Source organism: Protobothrops mucrosquamatus, unplaced genomic scaffold, assembly GCF_001527695.2.
Source record: "Protobothrops mucrosquamatus isolate PMUCROS unplaced genomic scaffold, P.Mucros_1.0 scaffold_83, whole genome shotgun sequence".
Taxonomy (NCBI): Eukaryota; Metazoa; Chordata; class Lepidosauria; order Squamata; family Viperidae; genus Protobothrops; species Protobothrops mucrosquamatus.
The window spans coordinates 72,139-93,738 of record NW_015386159.1 but is presented as its reverse complement, the minus strand read 5'-3'; the positions used below and the strand labels follow the sequence as shown (position 1 = coordinate 93,738).

At 37.4% G+C, this 21,600-nt stretch overlaps 2 protein-coding genes across 4 annotated transcripts in view; one reads left to right on the top strand and one right to left on the bottom strand.

Annotated features, from left to right (window-relative positions):
• Window positions 1-666: 666 nt before the first annotated feature.
• Window positions 667-9,376, top strand: HDDC2 (HD domain containing 2). Its single transcript, XM_015814167.1, has 6 exons — window positions 667-788; window positions 2,052-2,173; window positions 4,272-4,374; window positions 5,104-5,172; window positions 7,471-7,609; window positions 9,214-9,376. The coding sequence occupies exons 1-6, from the start codon at window positions 696-698 to the stop codon at window positions 9,309-9,311; spliced, it is 624 nt and encodes a 207-aa protein (XP_015669653.1). The 5' UTR covers window positions 667-695; the 3' UTR covers window positions 9,312-9,376.
• Window positions 9,377-9,896: 520 nt separating this feature from the next.
• TPD52L1 (TPD52 like 1) overlaps window positions 9,897-21,600 on the bottom strand; it is a gene marked incomplete at its 5' end in the record, with an annotated part of 32,272 nt that continues 20,568 nt past the window's right edge. The window contains 5 exon segments of one of the 3 annotated variants that reach the window (XM_015814149.1): window positions 9,897-10,987; window positions 11,575-11,635; window positions 12,643-12,681; window positions 13,845-13,859; window positions 16,518-16,619. In XM_015814149.1, the coding sequence (XP_015669635.1) occupies window positions 10,856-10,987; window positions 11,575-11,635; window positions 12,643-12,681; window positions 13,845-13,859; window positions 16,518-16,619 (349 nt within the window). 3 annotated transcript variants of the gene reach the window in all.

Here is a 21,600-nt window from a genome sequence, read left to right as displayed (position 1 = left end):
ACTCCCAATCCCCCCCCCCCNCAGAATTGATTACAGGGTTACAAACACCTCATCCCAAGTCAAAATATAAGTACCCAAATTTAAAACCAACAAGTATAAACATCCTTTAACTCTAAACATTAAAAAACAATCAAATAAAACTCTAAGCATATAACTAATAATAATCTATCCATCTTCCCCAAGTCACACTTAAAATTAATCTTGCAAATATGCGGAAATCTTTACCATTTCTTCAAGACTTAAACATAATAATAGCCTTGATTATAATAAACATTATTAAAATGTACTCATAAGCTAAAAAATATTTATCACTTTCTACCTTTCTCTGAATATAATCTACCCATCTTTTCTACAATTTAAACAACAATAATCTTACCACTATTATAACATCAGCATCACATTCGTCTCTTTAAAATTCAAATCCCATGATAAAGTACGAATTATATCCCATATATCCAATCAATTATTTTACAGTCAAGCTTATTCGATGAGAAGCGAAACGTCTTCAAAGGAAAAACAAGAAAGCCCAGCTGCATCCCCGCTCAAAGGCTTTTGTTGACGGAGGAGGAGGCGGAGTCAAAAGCGACCGGGGCGTGGCCGAGAACGAACTCAGCGAACAGCGGATTGGAAGCACGCGACCGGAAGGCGCGCCTAAGCGGTGAGCGGGTCCCCGCCTCTTTCCCGGCTCCCGGCTGATGGCGGTGGCTCCTCCGCGGGCTGACGACGCAGTGGCCGCGGGCGCGATGGGGAATTTGCTGCAGTTTCTGAAATTGGTGGGGCAGCTGAAGGTGGGAAATCCGGAGCGACGAGCTGGGTGGGGTGGGGGATTTTTAGGCCGTTCTCCCTGTTCGGGCTGGGCTTTCGTTGCCGCCTTGGTTTGCTGGCCCCGCCGCGGACCTGGCTCGTTCATTCGGCTCCCTTTGGAAGCCCCACTCCCGATCTTCCACGAATCCGGAGCGGGGCCCGTGGGACGTAAGATGAGCACGATAAGCGGGGCCTCCGGGGCGGGTTACAAGGCTGCGATCCCAGGCAGGCTAACCGAGCTTTCCTGTGGAGCAGGGGTTCTCAACCTTGGCCACTTTAAGACTTGTGGACTTCAACTCCCAGAATTCCTCAGCCAGCTTTGCTGGCTGAGGAATTCTGGGAGTTGAAGTCCACAAGTCTTAAAGTGGCCAAGGTTGAGAACCCCTGCGTGGAGGAAGGTTCTGTTTATCCGGTTGCCTTCCTTGCCTGTCGGAAGGCGAATCGTTGGGATCCAGGTGCACGGTGGCGAAATATATTCATTTATTTCGGATTTAGATTTCAGTTATTCATCGAATTTGCATGACTTCCCAGCACTCTGGGCTCAGAATAGGACAGGAAAGGAAATGACAATAAGACCAATTAAAACGAAGAGACGATAGCGAGAATATTGTTACTCCGCTTTTAATCTGCTCGTTCAAAGTGCTGCCCACATCAGCCTCTAATCTAGTTTTTCCACACCTTTATGTGATAGATTACGCTGAGAGATATAACTGACCCCGGCCCACTCGGTGCATTTCCATAGCTGGTGATGGGCTTGAACCTGGATCTTCCCAGATCTAGTTCATTAAATATGTAATTTTTCAGGAGGCCAGTAGTGTATGAGCTGGCACAATCCACTTGTGTATTTAAGGGTGTTTTGACATGAATGGGTTCCTGGGCATGAGTGTTAGAGTGTTATTTAGAGCCCATAATGATTATTTGTTTAGGCTGCTTGGGCTCCTTGGCTGTTGCTTATGATTTATATTATGATTGCATTATTTTTAAAAGTTATGAGCTTCCCCTAGTTGTGAGATGGCTGCTATATAAATTGAATTAATAAATAATATTGTGAAAAAGATTGCAGTTATTTTTTGAAGTTGCTAAATATTGAAAACAACACGACAAAGTCCTTCCTTTTACTTGTGTTTGGGGGAAAAAATCAATAAATATTTTTTTTAAATGTTTCTGTGGTACAATAGATGAACATTCTGCCCGAGGCTTGGGTCTAATTCTTGATCTGGGTTTTCTGTGTCCTTTTTTGAAACCAGAGAGTACCTCGGACTGGCTGGGTATACAGAAAGGTAAACAATCCAGAAAGTGTCTCAGATCACATGTACAGAATGGCAATTATGGCTATGGTCACTGAAGATAAAACTCTTAATAAAGATAGGTGAGTGGACCTTAAAATTAATTAAACAAGTTTACTTTATTTATCGAATGTATTTGCTGCCCATCTCGCAACAAAATAACCCTGGGTGGTTTCCAGCATCAAAACATTAAAATCGGAATAAATATCTTTAAAATAATAAAAATAGACATCCCAATCAAAATAAAATATATTAAAAGATGGGGGGAACAGGATGCACAGGGGGTAGGATTGTCCCTTAATTCAACAACCATCTCCAGCGTGATGCTCCCCTGTTAGGACGCCAAACCAACTGGCAGAGTCAGGTGTTCAGGCTCCTGTGGAAGGACAAAAAGGTAGGAGCCAATCTTGCCTCAGGAAAGATGTTCCAAAGGGCAGGAGCCATGGCAGAGAAGGGCCTTCTCCTGACTCCACAGCTGAAGTTCCTTGACCAAAGGGGCTGCAGCATGCTGCCCCTGCCAATGTGAGTGGGACAAGCCAGTCCCAGTGGCTTGAATTGCACCCAGAAGCAGATGGGCAGCCAGTGCAGCTTCTGGATTAGTGTTGTAACATGAGACGTCCTAGGGACCCCAACAGCTGCCCATGCCATTGCACTCTGCACCAGTTGAAGTCTAATTGCGAAATAACACTAATTGTTCAAAATGAATTGTGATGGTTGCACTATCTCTTATGGCTGTTATTAAAATGCTCCCTCCCCAAAGTTGGTCATATTTGATCATATTGGCTTTGTTTTAAAATGGGATGCATGTTGGATTATGTTTTTAAATCAGCATAACTGACATAAAGCAGAACTCATGATGTTTTAGTTCTCTTTAAAAATGAGTGTTATTTGCAATGTAAGGGAAGAGTGATTGATTGATTTATATTTATATTACATCACGTGGGGGCATGGGGGGGTCATCTGTTACAGACAGAGCTGTCTGTTAGAAAGCTGACAGCCTGGATTCAAGACCTGAGTGCTGCATGACTGGGTGAGCCCTCGTTACTTGCCCCAGCAACTGCCCACCTACCAGTTTGAAACCATGCAAATGCAAGTAAATAGGTACCACTTCAGTGGGAAGGTGAAAGTGTTCCGTGCGCCTCGGCATATAGTCATGCTGGCCATATGACCACAGAAATGTCTTTGAACAATGTTGGCTCCCTCGGCTAAGAAACGGAGATGAGCACCGCCCCCTAGAGTAGGACACGACTGGACAGGGGAATCCTTTACCTTTATATTACATCTCAACCCAATTTCTGTACTACAGGAATGCACAGAACATTCTAAGTCATGTCAGACCTTCCAAGTAAACCAGACAAGAAACATGATTAGATGGGCTAAATCTACTTTATTGTAAGGTTACATTAAGAGAATCTTGCAACTCTGGAAATACAAATGTCCTGCTGCCACTTTTAGGCGGGTCCTTTCTAAGTTTATTTCTCTGACTGTTAATCCATTGGGGATTCTTGCCTCTCCTGTCTGATTATTTCTTAGGCAGTATACAAGAGGCTTGAATAAAATAATAGAAAGAATAACAGTAATAGCAATATTTCTAAATAATACAAAAACAAAGTTTCCCAAATCCAAGTGTCATTCCAAATGGTCTCCAGAAAAGCTCAACTTTCAACTTCTTCCAAAATGCAGTTAAAAGTGGAATGTCCATAGAGCAGCCACTCCCCAGGGCCATGCTGCTACTGAAAAGTAATACTCCAAGACTACACCCCCTCCTTGTTTAGTGACCACAATCTGTTCCTTAAAATCAGAAGTAAAATCGTAACTAAGATAACACATGACAGAGAGAAACACCGTGAAAATCACTGCTTGGTTGCTGCCTTTATTTAATAGATTCTGTCTGGTTAGTTCTGCTTGACACTGACCAGATCTTAATCAGTTTCACACTGAGGGCTTTTGTTGTTAGGGCCTCAAAATGATGTTACAAATGGTTGCATTGGTGAAAGAATGAATTTTTAAAATAATTATTACTGGCCTCTCTTTATGACCCTCTGACAAGCTTTTTAATTTCATTAACCTATATGAAGAGCTGTTTTGTTGGATATCTTCTATATACGATTTACTAATATTCAAAGTAAATTTTGCAGATGGTGTTTCTTGTTGCATATCTTTATAATATTTTCTTTGCAGGTGCATTCGATTAGCTTTGGTTCATGATATGGCTGAATGCATAGTTGGTGACATTGCCCCTGCTGATAATATTTCCAAAGAAGAGAAACATAGGCAAGAAAAGGTCAGTACGGAAATGGAAATAGTGTGATTGTCTATAGCAGCTTTCCCTAACCTGCCATTCCCAAAACAACATTAAAAGAAGGCTTTTAGAACATATTTCTGGTGATTGCTTAACAATTTATGTCATTTCCACCAATTACGATGAGTTTGGGTACATTTGTACATTTACAAGTAGTCCTTGAATTACAACCATGATGGAGCCTGCCCATCAAAGTTATAAGTTGTGATGCTTCTAAATTGAGTCAACCACATGGCGGGCCTGATTTTGTGAGCTTTTTTTTGGCAGTCGTTAAGCAAACCAATGGTTCCCTAGAGGCTGAAAGTGAAGAAAATGTCAGTTTTCAGCAGAACCGTCAAAAAGATGTGACCACGGGGGTGCTGCAAATAGCTGTAAACCTGACCAGTTGCCAAGTGATTGACATGCAGTCCTGTGACCATGTCAGGCAGCCAACTGTTGGAACTTCAGAACCAAGTTGTAAGTACCCCAGGGAGGTCCATCATAATTTCGAAAGGCCACCAAGCAACTGGTTATAAATCATTGACTACCTGTAGTGATAAAAACCAAGCTAACATCCTCTGGCCTTACCAATTCTGAATAGCAGTCCAATAGACTGTGGTCTTAATTGATCTCCGAAAGCAGAGAATAGGGAAAAGGTTCTCTGTTAGTATTTTAATAAAAATTAGAGCATCTTGGGGATTATGTTTTCCTTTCTTTTCTTTTCTTTTTTAGGAAGCTATGAAACATTTGACCAGGTTGCTGTCAGAGGATGTAGGAAAAGAGATTTATGAACTCTGGGAAGTAAGTTTCAGCATTTAAAATTATTAATGGATTTTTTTTTCTAAAGCAGTGCTAAAAATTGGTTATACTCAAAACAATGGTTTGGGGAAAGCGGACTGCTCAGTAAAGTTTTGCATGAAAGCCACCATCAATTTAAGGAATCTCTTTCTACTGCTCTTTGTAAAATTCAGGGTAATTGTTATGCAGTTAGCAATTTGAAGTATACACACTTAACATGATCAGGATACCTTGTCCATACAGGTGACCTCTTTCCTCAGTTTTTGTTTAATAGCTTCAAAGAATGAGTTATGTTCTTATGGTCACATTAGAGCATATTTTTTTTAATTTGGGGAAATACTGTGTTTCATGAAATAATATGTGTAGTGGATGATAGGAAACAGAATACTTTTCATAAAGATTATTTATTATTTGAATTATATCTCTGCTTCAATGAACCAAATCTTTATTAGGGTCATAGACCAGCATAAGAAGGGTGGAATACAAAAAATTAGTAACTTTAAAAGCTAAAAAAATATAAAATATGCAATGTTAAAAGAACATTTTAATAAGATACACACATGCACCCTACAGAAACTGGTAACAATGTTTTATATATGTGTGTGTGTGTGTATGTATGTATGTATATATATACATATACATACACACACACATACACACACACACACTGCCTGGTTTTTCCAACATTCAATATTTATAGTAATGAAAAATATAAAGCATAAAGGAAGATTAATACAATTAAAATTAAAGATTTGGGAGGATGGTAAAAACATGTATTTTGCCAAGCTTTTGTTAATTTTAATTAACAAAACATTTTGAAGTGATTAAAATAGTTAACAATGCAGATCTTCCATCATAGGCACCATGTATACATAGTCCTCGACTTACAACTATTTATTTAATGACCATTCAAAGTTATGATGGTGTTGAAAAAAGTGACTTACGAACAGTGTTCTTCAAACTTACCGTTGCAGCATCCCTGTGGTCGGGTAACTTTGGGTGCTTGGCAGCTGGTACATATTTGATACTTGCAGCATCCTGGCATCACATGATAGCCATTTACGACCTTCTCAGGGTTCATAACATGGGGGAGCCTATTTGCTTAATGACCATGTGATTTCCTTAATGGCCATGGTAAAAAAATGTTGTAAAATTGAATTGATTCATTTAGTGACTGCATCTATTTAGCGATGAAAGTTTTGGGCCTGATTGTGGTCGTAAGTCAAGGACTATCTGTAACGCTATACTTTGCCACTTTTCAAGAGCAGCCCTTAGTTTGGTCAGATTGTATCCAAGAGGTAAAAGGCTGTTGCTAAGTCCAACTGGCTTAGAAAAGTTTGCATGCCTGCAAGTATGCACATCACAGTCACAATCTGCAAATGACCATTGATGGTCAAGAAACATTCAAAAGATGGAAAGGTGTTCTTTCTGGAGCGCAGTCTCATTCAGAAAAAGCTTCAGCTCAGTACCAGAGTGAAGCATTTCACCTCTATTTTCTCTGGATTTAATTTCAACTTAATTTCAGGTCAGCTCTCATTTAGGCCATTTTTTTTCAAGTGAGGCAATATTTTCCTTAGAAATGGTTGGGAAGAGAAATGGTATTGTATATGTGTTAAACAGTATGCATGTGAGTTCAATAAATGTAAGATTCAGTCAAAACAGACGAAGTTTGTTTAGGAAGATTTCAGCTCATGCTACGTGTGGAGAATTACAATTTCAACAAAGGTTTAGCAAGATTATCTCTCTAGCAACAAAAGAGAGTTTCAGAACACATAGTTTCCACGTGAACTAAGTGAAGAGAGGCACTCTACTGGAAAAATACCAGGAGAGATGAAAGAACTGCTTTGAGGTAACTGGTCAAATCTTGTTGAAAGTTATCAAAATGAATAGGCACACTAGTCCTTGGAAGCCCCTGCATTGAAGAAGCATTCTTTGTAGGCCACCTTGATTGTTTTGGAACTCAAACCTAACCTTTGCATTGTGAAGGAAGAGGATGTTTAGATGTGTTTGAATATTAGTAGCTTGGGTTGGTAGTTGGGCTGTTGACTTGATCTCTGAGCTTGGGGATTTGGCTGCAAATCACCGATTTGCAGCCAAATCGCCAAGCTCGGAGATCAAGCCAACAGCCCAGAGGATGTTTAGTTTAGAGTGGATCTCTTAGATCAGAATGTGAACAATAACAAGATATAAACCTGCATTTGTTTCTACATGTCTGAGTTGCTAGAAAAAGTAATGCTGGGAATGATTTTCAGCCCCCTTGTGACAGGATGAACTTCTTTTCCATTACATAATTCTCTTCAGGAATATGAATGTCAATCTACTGCAGAAGCAAAATTTGTAAAACAGCTGGACCAAAGTGAGATGATTATTCAAGCTTTAGAGTATGAAGAGTTAGAGAAAAGACCTGGGAGATTACAAGACTTTTATGATACTACTGCTGGTAAATATCTTTTACTTTAAACAACTTTACATTTATGACTCATAGGACAAAACAAATGTTACAGGATGGGTTCTCTGCTGAGTTTACTTGTCAGTTACCCATGCTAATTCCCACAACTATCCTTTCTGTTCCCTCACTCCAGAAATGCTCAGCCTTCTGTGGACTTGAGCCATCTTGGATATTCTCCATATTCCATGAATAATGTTTGCCATATCCGCAAACTTTAACTTAACTGGGCAGAGCTATCCTATTGCCCAATAAGAATTTTGGCATATTTCTAATGGGAGAGAAGAAAGCCATACCCTTGTGCTTTTATGATGAAATATCTTCACAACTCAACAGTGGCTGCTCAGTGGCTTAATGACACTGGAGATGGTCTTTGCTCCAGTGGTTCGAGTCCTAGTACTGCATGGCACAGTGAGCTCCCATCACTTACCTCAGCTTCTGCCCATCTAGCAATTCAAAAGTATGTTATATGCAAGTAGATAAATAGGTATTACTTTGTCTGGAAGGTCAGAATCCTGCTGGGGCAGGACCTTCCCAATTGTGACACCCATTTGAGAAGCGGCCTTGGTGGAGGGAGAGGCCCCTGGAAGATGCTGCAGGATGCCGTTCATCTTTCTGGTGCAGAACTAGCTCGTCCCTGGTGGCGCTGCTTAGAAAGTGAATGAGCGTGAAGCAAACAGGGCCAGCAGTCTTAGGCAGCCAAACTACTATTATATATTAGCATTGTAGTCTCCTGGCTAACGTAACATTGTGAAACGCTAAATAAAATAAAGAAAAACGGGATATTAATTTGAAACAGATGACTGAGACACCCATAATCCCCTTTCAGAGTGTTCTGGTATCAAAATTCTTCAAACTCAGAAGTTGATAGCACCAAGATGGGAATGGGAAAGAGGTTGCATTGACCTTCTGGGGGCTGCTGCCTTTGGCTGACTAGAAAAAGCCTCATTGCTTTGGCCCCTGGAAATTATCAGGATTAGAGAGTTATTCATAGCCTAAATCTTGTAGAAGTCTAGTTACTCATATAAGAAATTCAATTTTGGTTGTAGGAGCTTGTCCTTCAGGAGATGGATACATCTGTTAAAGTCTTCCACATGATTGAAGTTGCAAGACATTTCTAGTTAGATTTCAAAGACACAAACTGCCAACAAGCATTTCCCTGATGGCAGCAGTTGGTGCTCCTGTTTTCCATGACTTTGGCTTGTCTATTTGTATTTTTGAAAGGCTAGCAAAACAGCTGTCAATTTATGTAACATTATAGCTCTCTGTGATGTTGATTTCAGAGGCAAAGGGCATTTAAAAGCCCAGCCAATTGTGTTGATGTGTGCTGTGGACTTGCTCCTCCTCTCATCTGATCTGATTTCAGGTGACAACATAGGTGCCTACCATTTTTTTTCAACATTCCAAACTTTACTGTAATTTTAGGAAGGAACACCTTAGAAAATAGAACTAGTCTAGGCAAACAGATGAGTACCAAATATAAAAGCTTACATAACATAGTTCTTGTAGATGAAAGTATAGTTACCAGAGTTACTGCCATAATTTTGCATTTAGCTGACTTGATGAGTATGTTAACTAACTAAAGTCTTTTTCTACAGGAAAATTTAGTCATCCAGAAATAGTCCAGCTTGTATCTTCGATAAATAGAGAAAGAAATGCAAACATAGCTGCAGAAAACAGTGATCCTCCAACTTGAATCACTTTTGAAATGTGCTTAGCTGCATCTAAAATAAATTATTTTATGATTTGAACATGTGTTTGTGTGTGGTCTTGTGGTACATATGAAGACTGCTGATTTATCAAATAATTTGTATAAAATATAGGCAATAAATAAGGTTGTGATGTGGGATTGGAAGGCAAATTTTTTTTATTGGAATCAAAAAATTAAAGTGGCTGCTTTAAAAGCATGGTTGGAGTTTTATAGGAGGCAACTAGTACCTAGAATATCCAGTAATGAATTAAAATTGGACACAGTATGAACCACTTCATAATTTCCATATCAGACTCTCTGCCCGGCAAAAGACTGTATTAAGTGAGAAAACATTTTCACCAGTTGGTCAGTTCCAGTTATTGAATTTCAGACGTGAAAACCCAAATGATTAAGCCACGTGTCAGTTTTTCAGCCTGCTTCTTTTAACATTTGCAATAAAAACAGTAACTTTCTTTAAATGAACCACATAACCCAGCAAGATAGGGAGATAAAATTGAAATGGGAAAGTAAAAGTAGCTGCTCAGGCCACATTTACATAATTTATAAATAAATACAAATAATTCAAATTGGATAATGCTTCATAAATTTAATTGAGCTCCATATCTTTTAGATATCAGTTTTTTGTTAGGTTCAGAAGTCATGCATTACAAGATTTATTATTTTTTTTAACATACTTCAAAGGTCCAGCCCTATATTAAGAATTGAAATTTTAAATATTCTCTTTAAAAAGTCTAAATATGCTCAGGTCTGTCGGATAGGCACACTTATTTTACTCCAATGGAAAAGATAGAAAAATATTATTACAATTCAAACAATTGCAGGCAAGCAAGGATATAATCTGGTTCAGATTGTTATCAGATTAAATTGGTACATGCCACGTTTGCAAGGAAATTGGAACTGTTTATATAGACCAAACTTTACTGATTGACTATACCAAAATTATCTCATGTTTTTTTTATATTTCTTCAGTACTTTGTACTAAAGGCATGTATATCATTGCTTCTTTAGACAGAAAACTTTGTGACATAATTGTTTTTGGTTCCAGTCCTCATTCCAATGGCACATATCATAATGAAGAGGCTGATTTGTTTTTAACAGTCAGAAACAGGCACATAAACAGAAAACAGGCAAAAACAGCTTTGTTATTTACGCCAGGAAAAACAGAATAGAGAAATAACTTGAACAATAATCTGATCTTATTTTTTGAAATTCATTAGAAAAACATACATGAACAAATTTCTTAAGATGATACATGCCATTTTAAAAATTGACACAATTGTATAGTGTAGAAGTTACGATGTAAAATCACTTATAAGCATAAATAGAATAAAATGGGTAATATAGAAGGACAGCTAGCAGTTACTTCTGCAGCACTAGCGGCCATTTGGTTGCATCCCAGCCAATCTCTGCCTAGTACTGCGTAGGTATAGTCTCAGTGCTGTCCTACAACTTCAGACTCAGCCCTGGAGAGAAAAGAAACATTTCGTGCATCGGTCATATGCAAACAGCAGGGCAAAGAAATCCCTCACCTAGCAGTGAAGCTCGTCTTCAGTTTCTGAAAGTCGGCTTCCTGCAACGGGGCTCCGAGCACTAGCATTGGCCGCAGAGCTAAGAATTTCTTCAAAGCTTCCTCCAGGGTGGGGTGTACCTCCAACTTTTGTCTGGAAGGAACAAAACCATTATTTTGCTATAATCAAATTTTCATCTTTGTCCCTCTGGGCTGTTTACATATTTTGACTACCATACCAGGAATTATTTCCACTCTTGCATAGTAATTTATTTATGCTAGAGCAAAAATTTATTAGTTTATTTGTGTTAACAAATAGGCAAGCTTTGTGTTACATAATGATGACAATTAAATTAGGTACAGTATATTGAAGTACAGAAGCTCTCAGATGGCTCTTAAATGCAAAGTTGGTAATAAATTCATCCACTTTCCCACACAGAGATCTAATGTTGCATTTTAGAAAAAAATAGTAACATAGGGAAAACAAGGAATCTATCTGAACAAAAGAAATTACAGGAATCCTGAAAAAAATGCAGATGATTTGGCCATAGATCTGAGAATAAGTTTTATTGAAAGTAGGACTTGCTCTTGATAAGCAATACTCTGGGATTAAAAATGCACTGGGATTTCACAGAAGGAACCCTGTGAAAATCTAGTTTGCTTGTAACACAAGTGCCAACAATGACTTAACTGACCAACTTTGCCCTAATCCCTTTTTCTTCTGTTCTTATCCCTCCCTACCTTAATGCTTGTAACAGTGGTCTCAACTTTTTCTTCAAAGGATTTGAATGTAGGAGAATTCCTTTAAGGGATAAAACAAAGAACAATATTTGTTAATACTTAATCCTGTTCATTTCCTTAGTCAATATTTAAAGGTTTTAAGTTTTAACCCATTTAGAAGAAATGAACAGTATGACCTCATGGAGCACCAAGAATAATATGAATTATTCTGAAATACTTGGTCATCCATAAAGCCCATGTCACCATGCCAATTCTTTGTGGCCTTATTATTCCAGACATCATTCTTCAAGAAGAAAGAAAAAGATACTTGTTAAAATCTATGGAAATTTGGGTAGCTGGGACTCTGCATTTGAAAAATAATGATGTTCAGAGAATACTGTATTTCAACTCTTGGCATAGGAACAAACACTTCAGTTGGAAGGCTGATGCCAAACAGAAAGAAGCTTTAATTCAATAATACAAAATGACAGAAAGCACTTAAAATTGATTCAAATGCATTCATTTCTGAAATTTTTCTAAGAAATCAGATTGTTGATGTGAAAGTCCTCTGCCACGTAGGCAATGTTAGTAGATCAAATTCAGAGTAATTGACTCTCTGGCCAGGAATTAGAATCAAGTTTGTTTCTGAATGAAAATGATCTGACTAGGACTTTGGCCTTGGAAAGTTTGGGAATAAAGAATAAGGTATGAAAATGTAGTGGGTGCCCTTCCCCTCAAAGATGCTTCCTATTTTCTCTAAATATAACATACATCAGATACAAACAAATGTTTTCAAACATTTTTGTTTTAAGGCACTGCTCAGTAATTGATGGAGAATGTTTTCTGTTCTCCATCATCAATTACTGCTACTACTCAGTACAATATTTTTCTGCCATTAAGTTTCAATCTTAGCCAAACATGGGGGTCTCTTTTAATGACTCCAAGCCTGATGTGTTTTCTTTAATCAATAATGTATCGGAAAAAAATGGAAAATGAAATTATACAAAATGTTTCTAATATTCAATATAAAGGCTGTAGGATTAAATATTTTTATAATTATAGTACCATTTGATATATAACAGTAGTTACCTCATAGCAGGCATACTCATGGAGTGGCGGATAGAATACCTGCTTTGCAAAAGCATGAAAAAGAAGAGAAAATACAAAGCTATTGCAGTTTTGCAGCTATATTGATTTCACATTAATGACATCTAGCAGTAAACTATTGTAGTTTAAATTCTAAGAACATGCTCACTGATGAAAAGCTACTTTGGAATCTCACTAAAATACAACCCTCAGTTGTCAGAATCTTATGGAAGATCTTCCGTGGTGACACTTTAAATCTACTTCATTTGCTTTTAATTGATGGACTATAGCTACACATGGTTAGTATATAACATTCTAATTGTGCCTATCACGAGTAGTCTAGGGGACTGCCAATAGCAACAGCAGGAAGGAAGGGAATGATTAAGATACTAACGGGAAGAAGAGCAATAGTTCTAAATCAGGAAATACTTTATTCACTAATTCACAAATCAATACAATCTAACCAGGGCCACATCCATATTCTGAAAATAGGAAATGGGACAGATTCAGAGCTAACTCAACTGTTTCCATTTTTCAGAAAGAAACAAGCTTTCAAGCAGCTGGAAAGTGCCAGGCTATAATTGAGAGCATCATGGATATTTATACTTAGACCAATACATGCATATTTACTGTGGAAGTGATACCTATAGTTGGAAGATCTAGTTTTAAACTTTCCTAATTATCATATTAGCAACTTCCTCAATAATGCTTGCAGATTTTTTTTCAGTCCTTAGCAATCTTTATACCGTTCAATCAAGCTATATATTCAAAAATATTTTAATTAAAGTAATAACCTCCCTCCTTAAAGGAGGGAAAAACTGTCATAGTAAAAAACATTGCAAAATATTTACAGTATGTATTTACCCTATGCACTCACGGGTAAGCCAACTTGCATTTTTCATGGTATTTTGGTTACAAAAGTTAGGATATGTTTATCTGCAGGTGGACGTGTCCACACGTATGTATGGGAAATATGGCTTATTTTAAAAAGTATTACCACATATACTCATGGATAAGTCTACCTGCAGATAAGCCAAAGCAATTTTGAAGGTGTATTTTGGCACCTAAAATTCTTGGCTTATCTGGAAGTATATATGGCATTCTTCATGTAATTTCAAAGTTTCCTAAATGCACAATGGGTGGCTTACAAATAAGAAACTGACAGACAGAGAATAAGAAGTAGTAGCAACATATAGTCACCTTACCCAAGGGAATGTGACCTGGATCAGCAGCATAAGGAAAAATCAGGAAGAATTAAGGATGGGTATATGGCTACTGAAGTTCTTTCAAAACCCAACATAGTCTACTCAGTGCCAAGAGGGATTGAACAATATTTACAGTGTTTATCATGACCAGAAAGCATGTGCAAAGAGTGCTTTATAAAGTATGTTAGTACATGCAAAGCACCATCTGACTAAATCTATATAAATAAAAATGTAAATGTTCGTTTGTTCAAAATCTTAAATCTCTGAAAGTTCTTCACCGATTGCTTTGAAATTTTGACACAACGTTGCATTCGAATACGCGCGTGTTTCTATATACCTACTTTATATAGATGTCACACCTGTGACAGGTAAAATCATACTTTTTTGAAAAACCGCCATCTGTTGGCTGAGTGAATGAGAGCCACAGCAACGCGTGGCTGGGTATAGCTAGTAAATAAATAATCTTCCATCCCTCCCAGCCACAGGTGCTTTCAGACTTTGAAAAGTAATGCCTGATTTGTAGAAAGCCCTCTATATAGCTCCCTTTTCCAATGTTTTCTCCAGCCCTATAACTATCAATATTTGCAATCTCAAATATGTTTCTAATAAGAACACGATTTTGAAAATATGTTCCCAGAGGGTGCTAGCAGTCAAACTGTAAGATGTCAAATAATTCGTGTCTGTTAAATGAAGTTTGCTATGCTCAGAACTATTTAATACTCCTAAAACATAGCTATTTTACAGAGCAGAAATTTAGTAGACTATTATCATCATCAATAGCTCTGGAAACTAAATATCAAAATAATGTCTTAGAATGCATCTTCATCCCTTAAATGAATAATATTGCTTTAAAATGTATCTATAAATGAAATCAGTAGTAACATATGCAACATAAATATATAGGTGAGTCAGTTTCATTTCAGTAGACATAAAATTAAGTGAAATTAAAAGCATGGGAGATTTGTTTGTTTCTCAGAGTCAATTTAGAATGGAATGGCACAGAAAACTTAGACATTAATTAATTAATTAATCAACTAACTCTGGCTGTGCTTGCAACATGAATTCAACAGGACTTGCAAGATAATTCCAAGCCAATTCCACTGTGAGAAATGAAAGTATTCAATGGCAGAGCTTACTTGCTAGATTGCACATTTGGCATATATAATTCAGTGGTATAAATTATGTCAACTAACCAAAGAGAAAACAATGATGATTTAAATTGAATCAACTGAAGTCCTGGATGATATAAACATGGAGAAAACCAATCTATGTGATCACTAAGAATCAACACTGATTTAATGGCACATAATCAATCATTTCCTGAACCTGGTGCTATAAAAATTACCCAGTATTATCATTAATATAAGAATATTTATATCACATTATTTTAATGTGATATATTTATCTTTACTTTTTCAAAGCTTGCTATTGATATGAGATATCTATTATTACTTTTTAAAAACAAAGTACACACAACTATTTTGTGCTACTTTATTTATCAAGTGGCAAATAACGATGGTAAAATGTACTTATTATTAGTCGAAATTATATTAGAGAGTAGCACAGTAAATTATCTTCATTCCAAGAATTCTTTTTCAAGGGGGGAAAAACATAGCTAAAGCAAAATCAACAGCAAATATGGGCCAAAACTACCCAAATTTGGCTTTGTTTGAGCTGGAAATGGAAAAGTGCAAAACCCCAGTACTGAAATGGAGAAGTCTCATATCCAACAGTATAAATTAAAGTCAACATAGGATTTTCCATTTAAGATGATGGAAGATAACTTCCAATCTAGAGATTAAGCCATGGGCAACTTGCTTTACTGCCAGTTATTGTTTTGAAGATTGGGAACTATCCTTTTGAAAATGGTTGTTAATCCTTTCATCTTGGACCTATCTCCAATGTCTTTCACCTCATTCCTACAACCTGCTAAAACCTTGGCAATAAGTAACAAAACAAATGCAAAATTAAAACTAGTTGCCTAACAGGCTTATAAACCTGGAACAGATCACCTTGCTATTTATCAGTCAGCTCAATCTTGAAATGTCTAATTTTCAGCTCTGACTGAAAAGATCCACCATGGAGCACTCTACTGAAAATGATGAATTAAGATACTTGCAGTTTTATAAGTTCTAACATTCTAATCGCTTAAGAATGTGTGCAGTCATCACTGTACGTAGCATTTCTAAGAAAAGTTTGGAGGTAAACTAGTTATTTTTCATCCCAAAAGTGCTTTTTCAAGGGAACTGGACTTAGTTTTTTCTTGTTTTGCTTCTCATCCAAGAAGCTTTTTCAATTCTGACTTCAGTTCTGAAGCAAGTTGCCTTTTGAAAAAGCACTTTTGGGACAATTATGACCTGGATGACTGAGAATCTCCATAGGTATTCTTCAAAATACTTGTCTTTAAGATTCCATCCAAGAAAAGAATTAAGCTAGTACAGTTTTTGTGGCCCAACTATACGTTTATTAGTAAGAATTAGCAAACTGGACTTAAACAAGTAAGCTCTTTGGTTCTATTGCCTATTTTCTAGGAATTAAATCAGAAATGTATCATAATAAGGTAGCAAGGAAAAATGAAAGCTAATTTAACTATGATTCAGTTTTGCAAAACTAGTTGAAGAATAACCAATGAGAACTAAGGTCATCCTTTAAATTAAATCCATATTGGCATACCTCATATCTCCAAACTTCTTGCTGATAACTGTTCCAACGTTGCTGATAGCTGCTGTGGCCTTTTGCCCTGCTTGAGTCAGAGTTTCTTGGGTCTTCTTGTACCTAGCATAGCATAAATAGCAATCCTAATTAAGAACAAGATTCATTTTTGTTCCCTCAAGATATCAGCATATCATAAACTGAAAGCAAGAAGCCAAAATTCTATTACAGGAACCGAGAGCCAAATTGCAAACTCGCTTACAAAAGAGTGAATAAGTTGTATATATGTCTAAAACGAGTTAGTCATCCTTTCAAATTATTATTATTATGCTCCTAAATAGGGCTGCGCATTGTTTGAAAATGCTAACAGTTTTTCCATGCGAGTTTAAAAAATAATATGGTCACTTTAATGAATTGCAATGAAGATATGAAGGCTTTAATGACTCACTTATTAAAGTATCCACATTCTTTTTTGAGAATCACACAGAAAACTGAAAACTGACAGCACTGTTTTAAGGGTACTGTACTTCTGCTCCCACATTCCAAAACACTGTCAAGTGGTTTTCAAAGCTTACAGCCTTTAATACTTTAGACTGGAAAGATCAAGAAACTTATACATCAACTTCCTTAGGAGATTCACGACCACAAACTAAAATAACATGAGACTTAAGTTTCCTTAATATGTTAATTGCTAGTTATCTATTACATTTTGATGAATGAAATGGGTGCGGGGGGGGGGAACAGTAAAAATGTGATTACTTAGCTAATAGAGAAACAGTCTAGAATTCTACTGTATTATATTGCAGTTTATGAAGATTGGTTGAAGAGTGAGCAACAGCATGCATCCCCAAGTATCACTAAATACATGTCAGGCCATCATAGTTCATTGGTACAGTATGATGCCCATCAGCCAGATTGATCTGTCTTGTACAGATGTATAAAGCATTATACTGGTTAAAGTTATCACATAGCTAGGAAATTCATTTGATGGTTATGGGCAAGCTGGTTTCTCAAAATCAAAATTATTGCATTGAGCATTTCAAAAATAAAATGTCAACCACAATATCAACATTAGAAAAAAAAACAAGAATAACCATTTCAGTCACATCTCACTAACTGTAGAGTTCACTGAACTGATTCATATTAAAAGGAATTCTACTTTTTCTCTTAAATTTGCACATGACTGGTTTATAGGACATGCTTTAACTTGCTATGTTTCCATTTTTCAATAGAGTTGCTTTAAAACTGTTATAAAATCTAGAAATTGGCAAGTCAGTTTTAGTCAACAGTATTTGCTGAGTATGCTCATTAATATCTGACAATTTACCTTTACCTTTCTACCTGCACTGGAAGTATATGCTCATACTCAAACACTATTACTACTATTCTTTCTTTTACTTTGACTCTTGTAAAAATACTGAGCAAGCATCAATCTCTTTACATTTATATGCAGTTGGTTTGCCAAACCCAGTTCACTAATTATAATTTAATTCAATATATTTCTTTTTTCTATTAAGTCTTAAAATGAAAACAACTGTTACCTAGAAGAATGGAGAAGTAAAAGAATAAAGTGAAATTTTAAAAAAGCACATTATTAAGAGAAACAGGATATCATACTAACAAATAATAATAAAAAGAACCTGCTAAAGTGGATCATGTTTGTACTACCTTTATTCTCCGTGATTATGGAGTGCCCATTGACCATGATTATGCCAATGGGTGCCCCAAAATATCTGTCAATGACACAAACATTTAGAAAGCAACCTGAAAGAAGTAAAGACATTTGGATCAGAACCTCCAGCAATAAACATTGAGAATTAGACAGCTGTGTTTCCTTCTAGCCAATTTTGATCAATCCACTCCCAATCTTATGGGATAATTCCAACAGATCCCTTTTGTAAATCCAGTATAGGATAGTATTCCACATCACTCTTCTGATTTATTATGTGTCTATCTTTTTTAATGTTTAAGTCATCATCCAATTTAATTTGTAAACTATTATTTCCATCTCTTTCCCATAGGCTGTAATTTTAAAATGTACTTCTAAGTCAACTTCAGTTTTATGCAACAGGCTCGTTCCTCTTCAATAACACCTTCTGATTCTACTATAATGTTGAATAATTAAAACGCTTCTTCCATGCATATATCAAACACTTCTTTTAAGATAGTCATCTGGTGCCCTCTTGTGTCCAACCTTTCAAATTATCTTATTAGTCTCAGCATATAAACGGAAAAATTTTCCCATGGAGAAGGATCCTTTCAGTTAATTTCAAAGTCTTAAAGAAGTCCAACTGAGCCCTTAATCCATTTAAAAATGTATAAGGCAACAATAATGTAATCATCAGAATTATATTTTGTGATGATCAGTAGATGATTAGTTTAACCAGGAAACTAAGAACGTAACAGATTTAAACCTTACCATTTGTACTGCAGTTAAGTGTTTGCAGAATATTAACATTTGCCATGAACACGAAGATAGTATTTTGAAAAGAGATGTTTCCATGTGTATGAATTGTTTTATATTGTGAATATTGGGATAACTAATTGAAGGTTTGGAACAATTTAGAGCAGGGGTAGGCAACCCAAAACACTCAAAGAGCCACTTGGACCCGTTTCCCAATGAAAACAAAACACTGGGAGCCGCAAAACCCTTTTGATATCTAAAATGAAGATAACATTGCGTATATCCTTTTTTACCTATATATATATATATATATATATATCTTTTTGTCAGCAAATCTTTTTGTCAGCAAAAAGAAATCTGAATTTGTAATGTATCGCAGTAGCGACTTGAGCCTCCTTAACGCCCCTAGTTGGGGCTGCAAGGCAAAAGTGATTATTAAAAAAAAAAAAATAGAACTGCAGTATAGCAGTCAAAATGCCAAGGTGCAATCAATCAGACCGGTCTGTCTGAAAAACTTGCTGTAGATAGATAGGTAGGTAGGTAGACAGACAGACAGACGATGATAGATAGATAGATAGATAGATAGATAGATAGATAGATAGATAGATAGATAGATAGATAGATAGATAGATAGATAGATAGATAGATAGATAGATAGATAGATAGATAGATAGATAGATAGATGATAGATAGATGATTGATAGCTAGATAGATACACACACACACACAAATATATATATACACACAAACATATACATACACACAAACACACTGTGTGTGTATGTATATGTTTGTGTGTATATATGTGTGTGTGTGTCTATCTATCTATCTATCAATCAATCAATCATAAAGGCAAAAAAGGATATATGCAGTGTTATCTTCATTTTAGATATCAAAAGGGTCTCTCTCCCCCTCCCTCTCTCTCTCCCTCACCTTCTCTCTTTCTGCCCTTGGTCTGCCAGTCCTCTTCCCCCTCTTTCTTTCTCTCTCTCTCTCTCTCTTTCCCCTCTCTCTCCCTCTCTCTTTCTCTCCCCCCCTCCAATCTTCTGCTCACCTGGCAAGCTGGCTTCAAGCTGTTCGCCAACAAACTGAGGGATAGGCAACCTCCGCTCATTTTATGACTCATGGACTTCAACTCCCAGAATTCCTGAGTCAGCATAGCTGGGCTAGCTAGCTCTCTCCTGCCCTTCCTGCTTCCTGCAGAGATGCAGCAAAGGGAGGAGCTCCGCCCAGTAAGCTTCTCAACTCCTCGGAGAACACCGTGAGTCCACTCTCTTTTACACATACACATACACACACACCACACCACAACACAACACAAACACAAAGAGACAGACAGAGACAGAGAGAGAAGCAGGGAAGGGCAAGTGCCTCTCTCTGTCTCTGTCTCTGTCTGCAAATTGCAGAGGAGGCTGGGAGCCACAGGGGAAGGCTCAAAGAGCCGCATGCGGCTCCGGAGCCACAGGTTGCCGACCTGTGCCCTAAGCCTATGTTGAATTTTCCTCCAATGGGATTTTCCCATGTATTTTACCAGGAAACATAGATAGGGCAGCCTAGAAAAGTAAGTGCCCTCCTAACCATACTCAAGCACTCCGAGTTCATTGGCAATGTCCATTTTGCTCTATGAGTTCATGGTGACCTAACCCTAACCCTACTTGGAATTTTCCTCCTGTGGGATTTTCCAATATATTTTACCGGGAAACATAGATAGGGCAGCCTAGAAAAATAAGTGCACTCCTAACCATACCCAAGCACTCCGAGTTCGTTGGCAATGTCCATTTTGCTCTATGAGTTCATGGTGACCTAACCCTAACCCTAAGTGGAATTTTCCTCCAATGGGATTTTCCCATGTATTTTTCCAGGAAACATAGATAGGGCAGCCTAGAATAGTAAATGCCCTCCTAACCATACCCAAGCACTCCGAGTTCATTGGCAATGTCCATTTTGCTCTATGACTTCATGGTGACCTAACCCTAACCCTAAGTGGAATTTTCCTCCTATGGGATTTTCCAATGTATTTTACAGGGAAACATAGATAGGGCAGCCTAGAAAAATAAGTGCCCTCCTAACCATACCCAAGCACTCTGAATTTGTTGGCGAGTGCTTGGGTATGGTTAGGAGTGCACTTATTTTTCTAGGCTGCCCTATCTATGTTTCCCGGTAAAATCCCATTGGAGGAAAATTCCACTTAGGGTTAGGGTTAGGTCACCATGAACTCATAGGGCAAAATGGACATCGCCAACAAATTCAGACTGCTTGGGTATGGTTAGGAGGGCACTTATGTTTCTAGGCTGCCCTATCTATGTTTCCTGGTAAAATACATTGGAAAATCCCATAGGAGGAAAACTCCACTTAGGGTTAGGGTTATTTCACCATGAACTCATAGAGCAAAATGGACATTGCCAACGAACTCAGAGTGCTTGGGTATGGTTAGGAGTGCACTTATTTTTCTAGGCTGCCCTATCTATGTTTCCCGGTAAAATACATTGGAAAATCCAATAGGAGGAAAATTCCACTTAGGGTTAGGGTTAGGTCACCATGAACTCATAGGGCAAAATGGACATGGCCAACAAACTCGGAGTGCTTGGGTATGGTTAGGAGGGCACTTATGTTTCTAGGCTGCCCTATCTATGTTTCCTAGTAAAATACATGGGAAAATCCCATTGGAGGAAAATTCCACTTTGGGTTAGGGTTAGATCA

Excerpts from the sequence above, each read along its gene's own strand:
- HDDC2 (XM_015814167.1), top strand. The coding sequence starts at position 696 with ATGGCGGTGGCTCCTCCGCGGGCTGACGACGCAGTGGCCGCGGGCGCG. Across the intron at positions 789-2,051 it reads AATTGGTGGGGCAGCTGAAG|AGAGTACCTCGGACTGGCTG; the intron begins GTGGGAAATCCG and ends TTTTGAAACCAG. Across the intron at positions 2,174-4,271 it reads AAAACTCTTAATAAAGATAG|GTGCATTCGATTAGCTTTGG; the intron begins GTGAGTGGACCT and ends TTTTCTTTGCAG.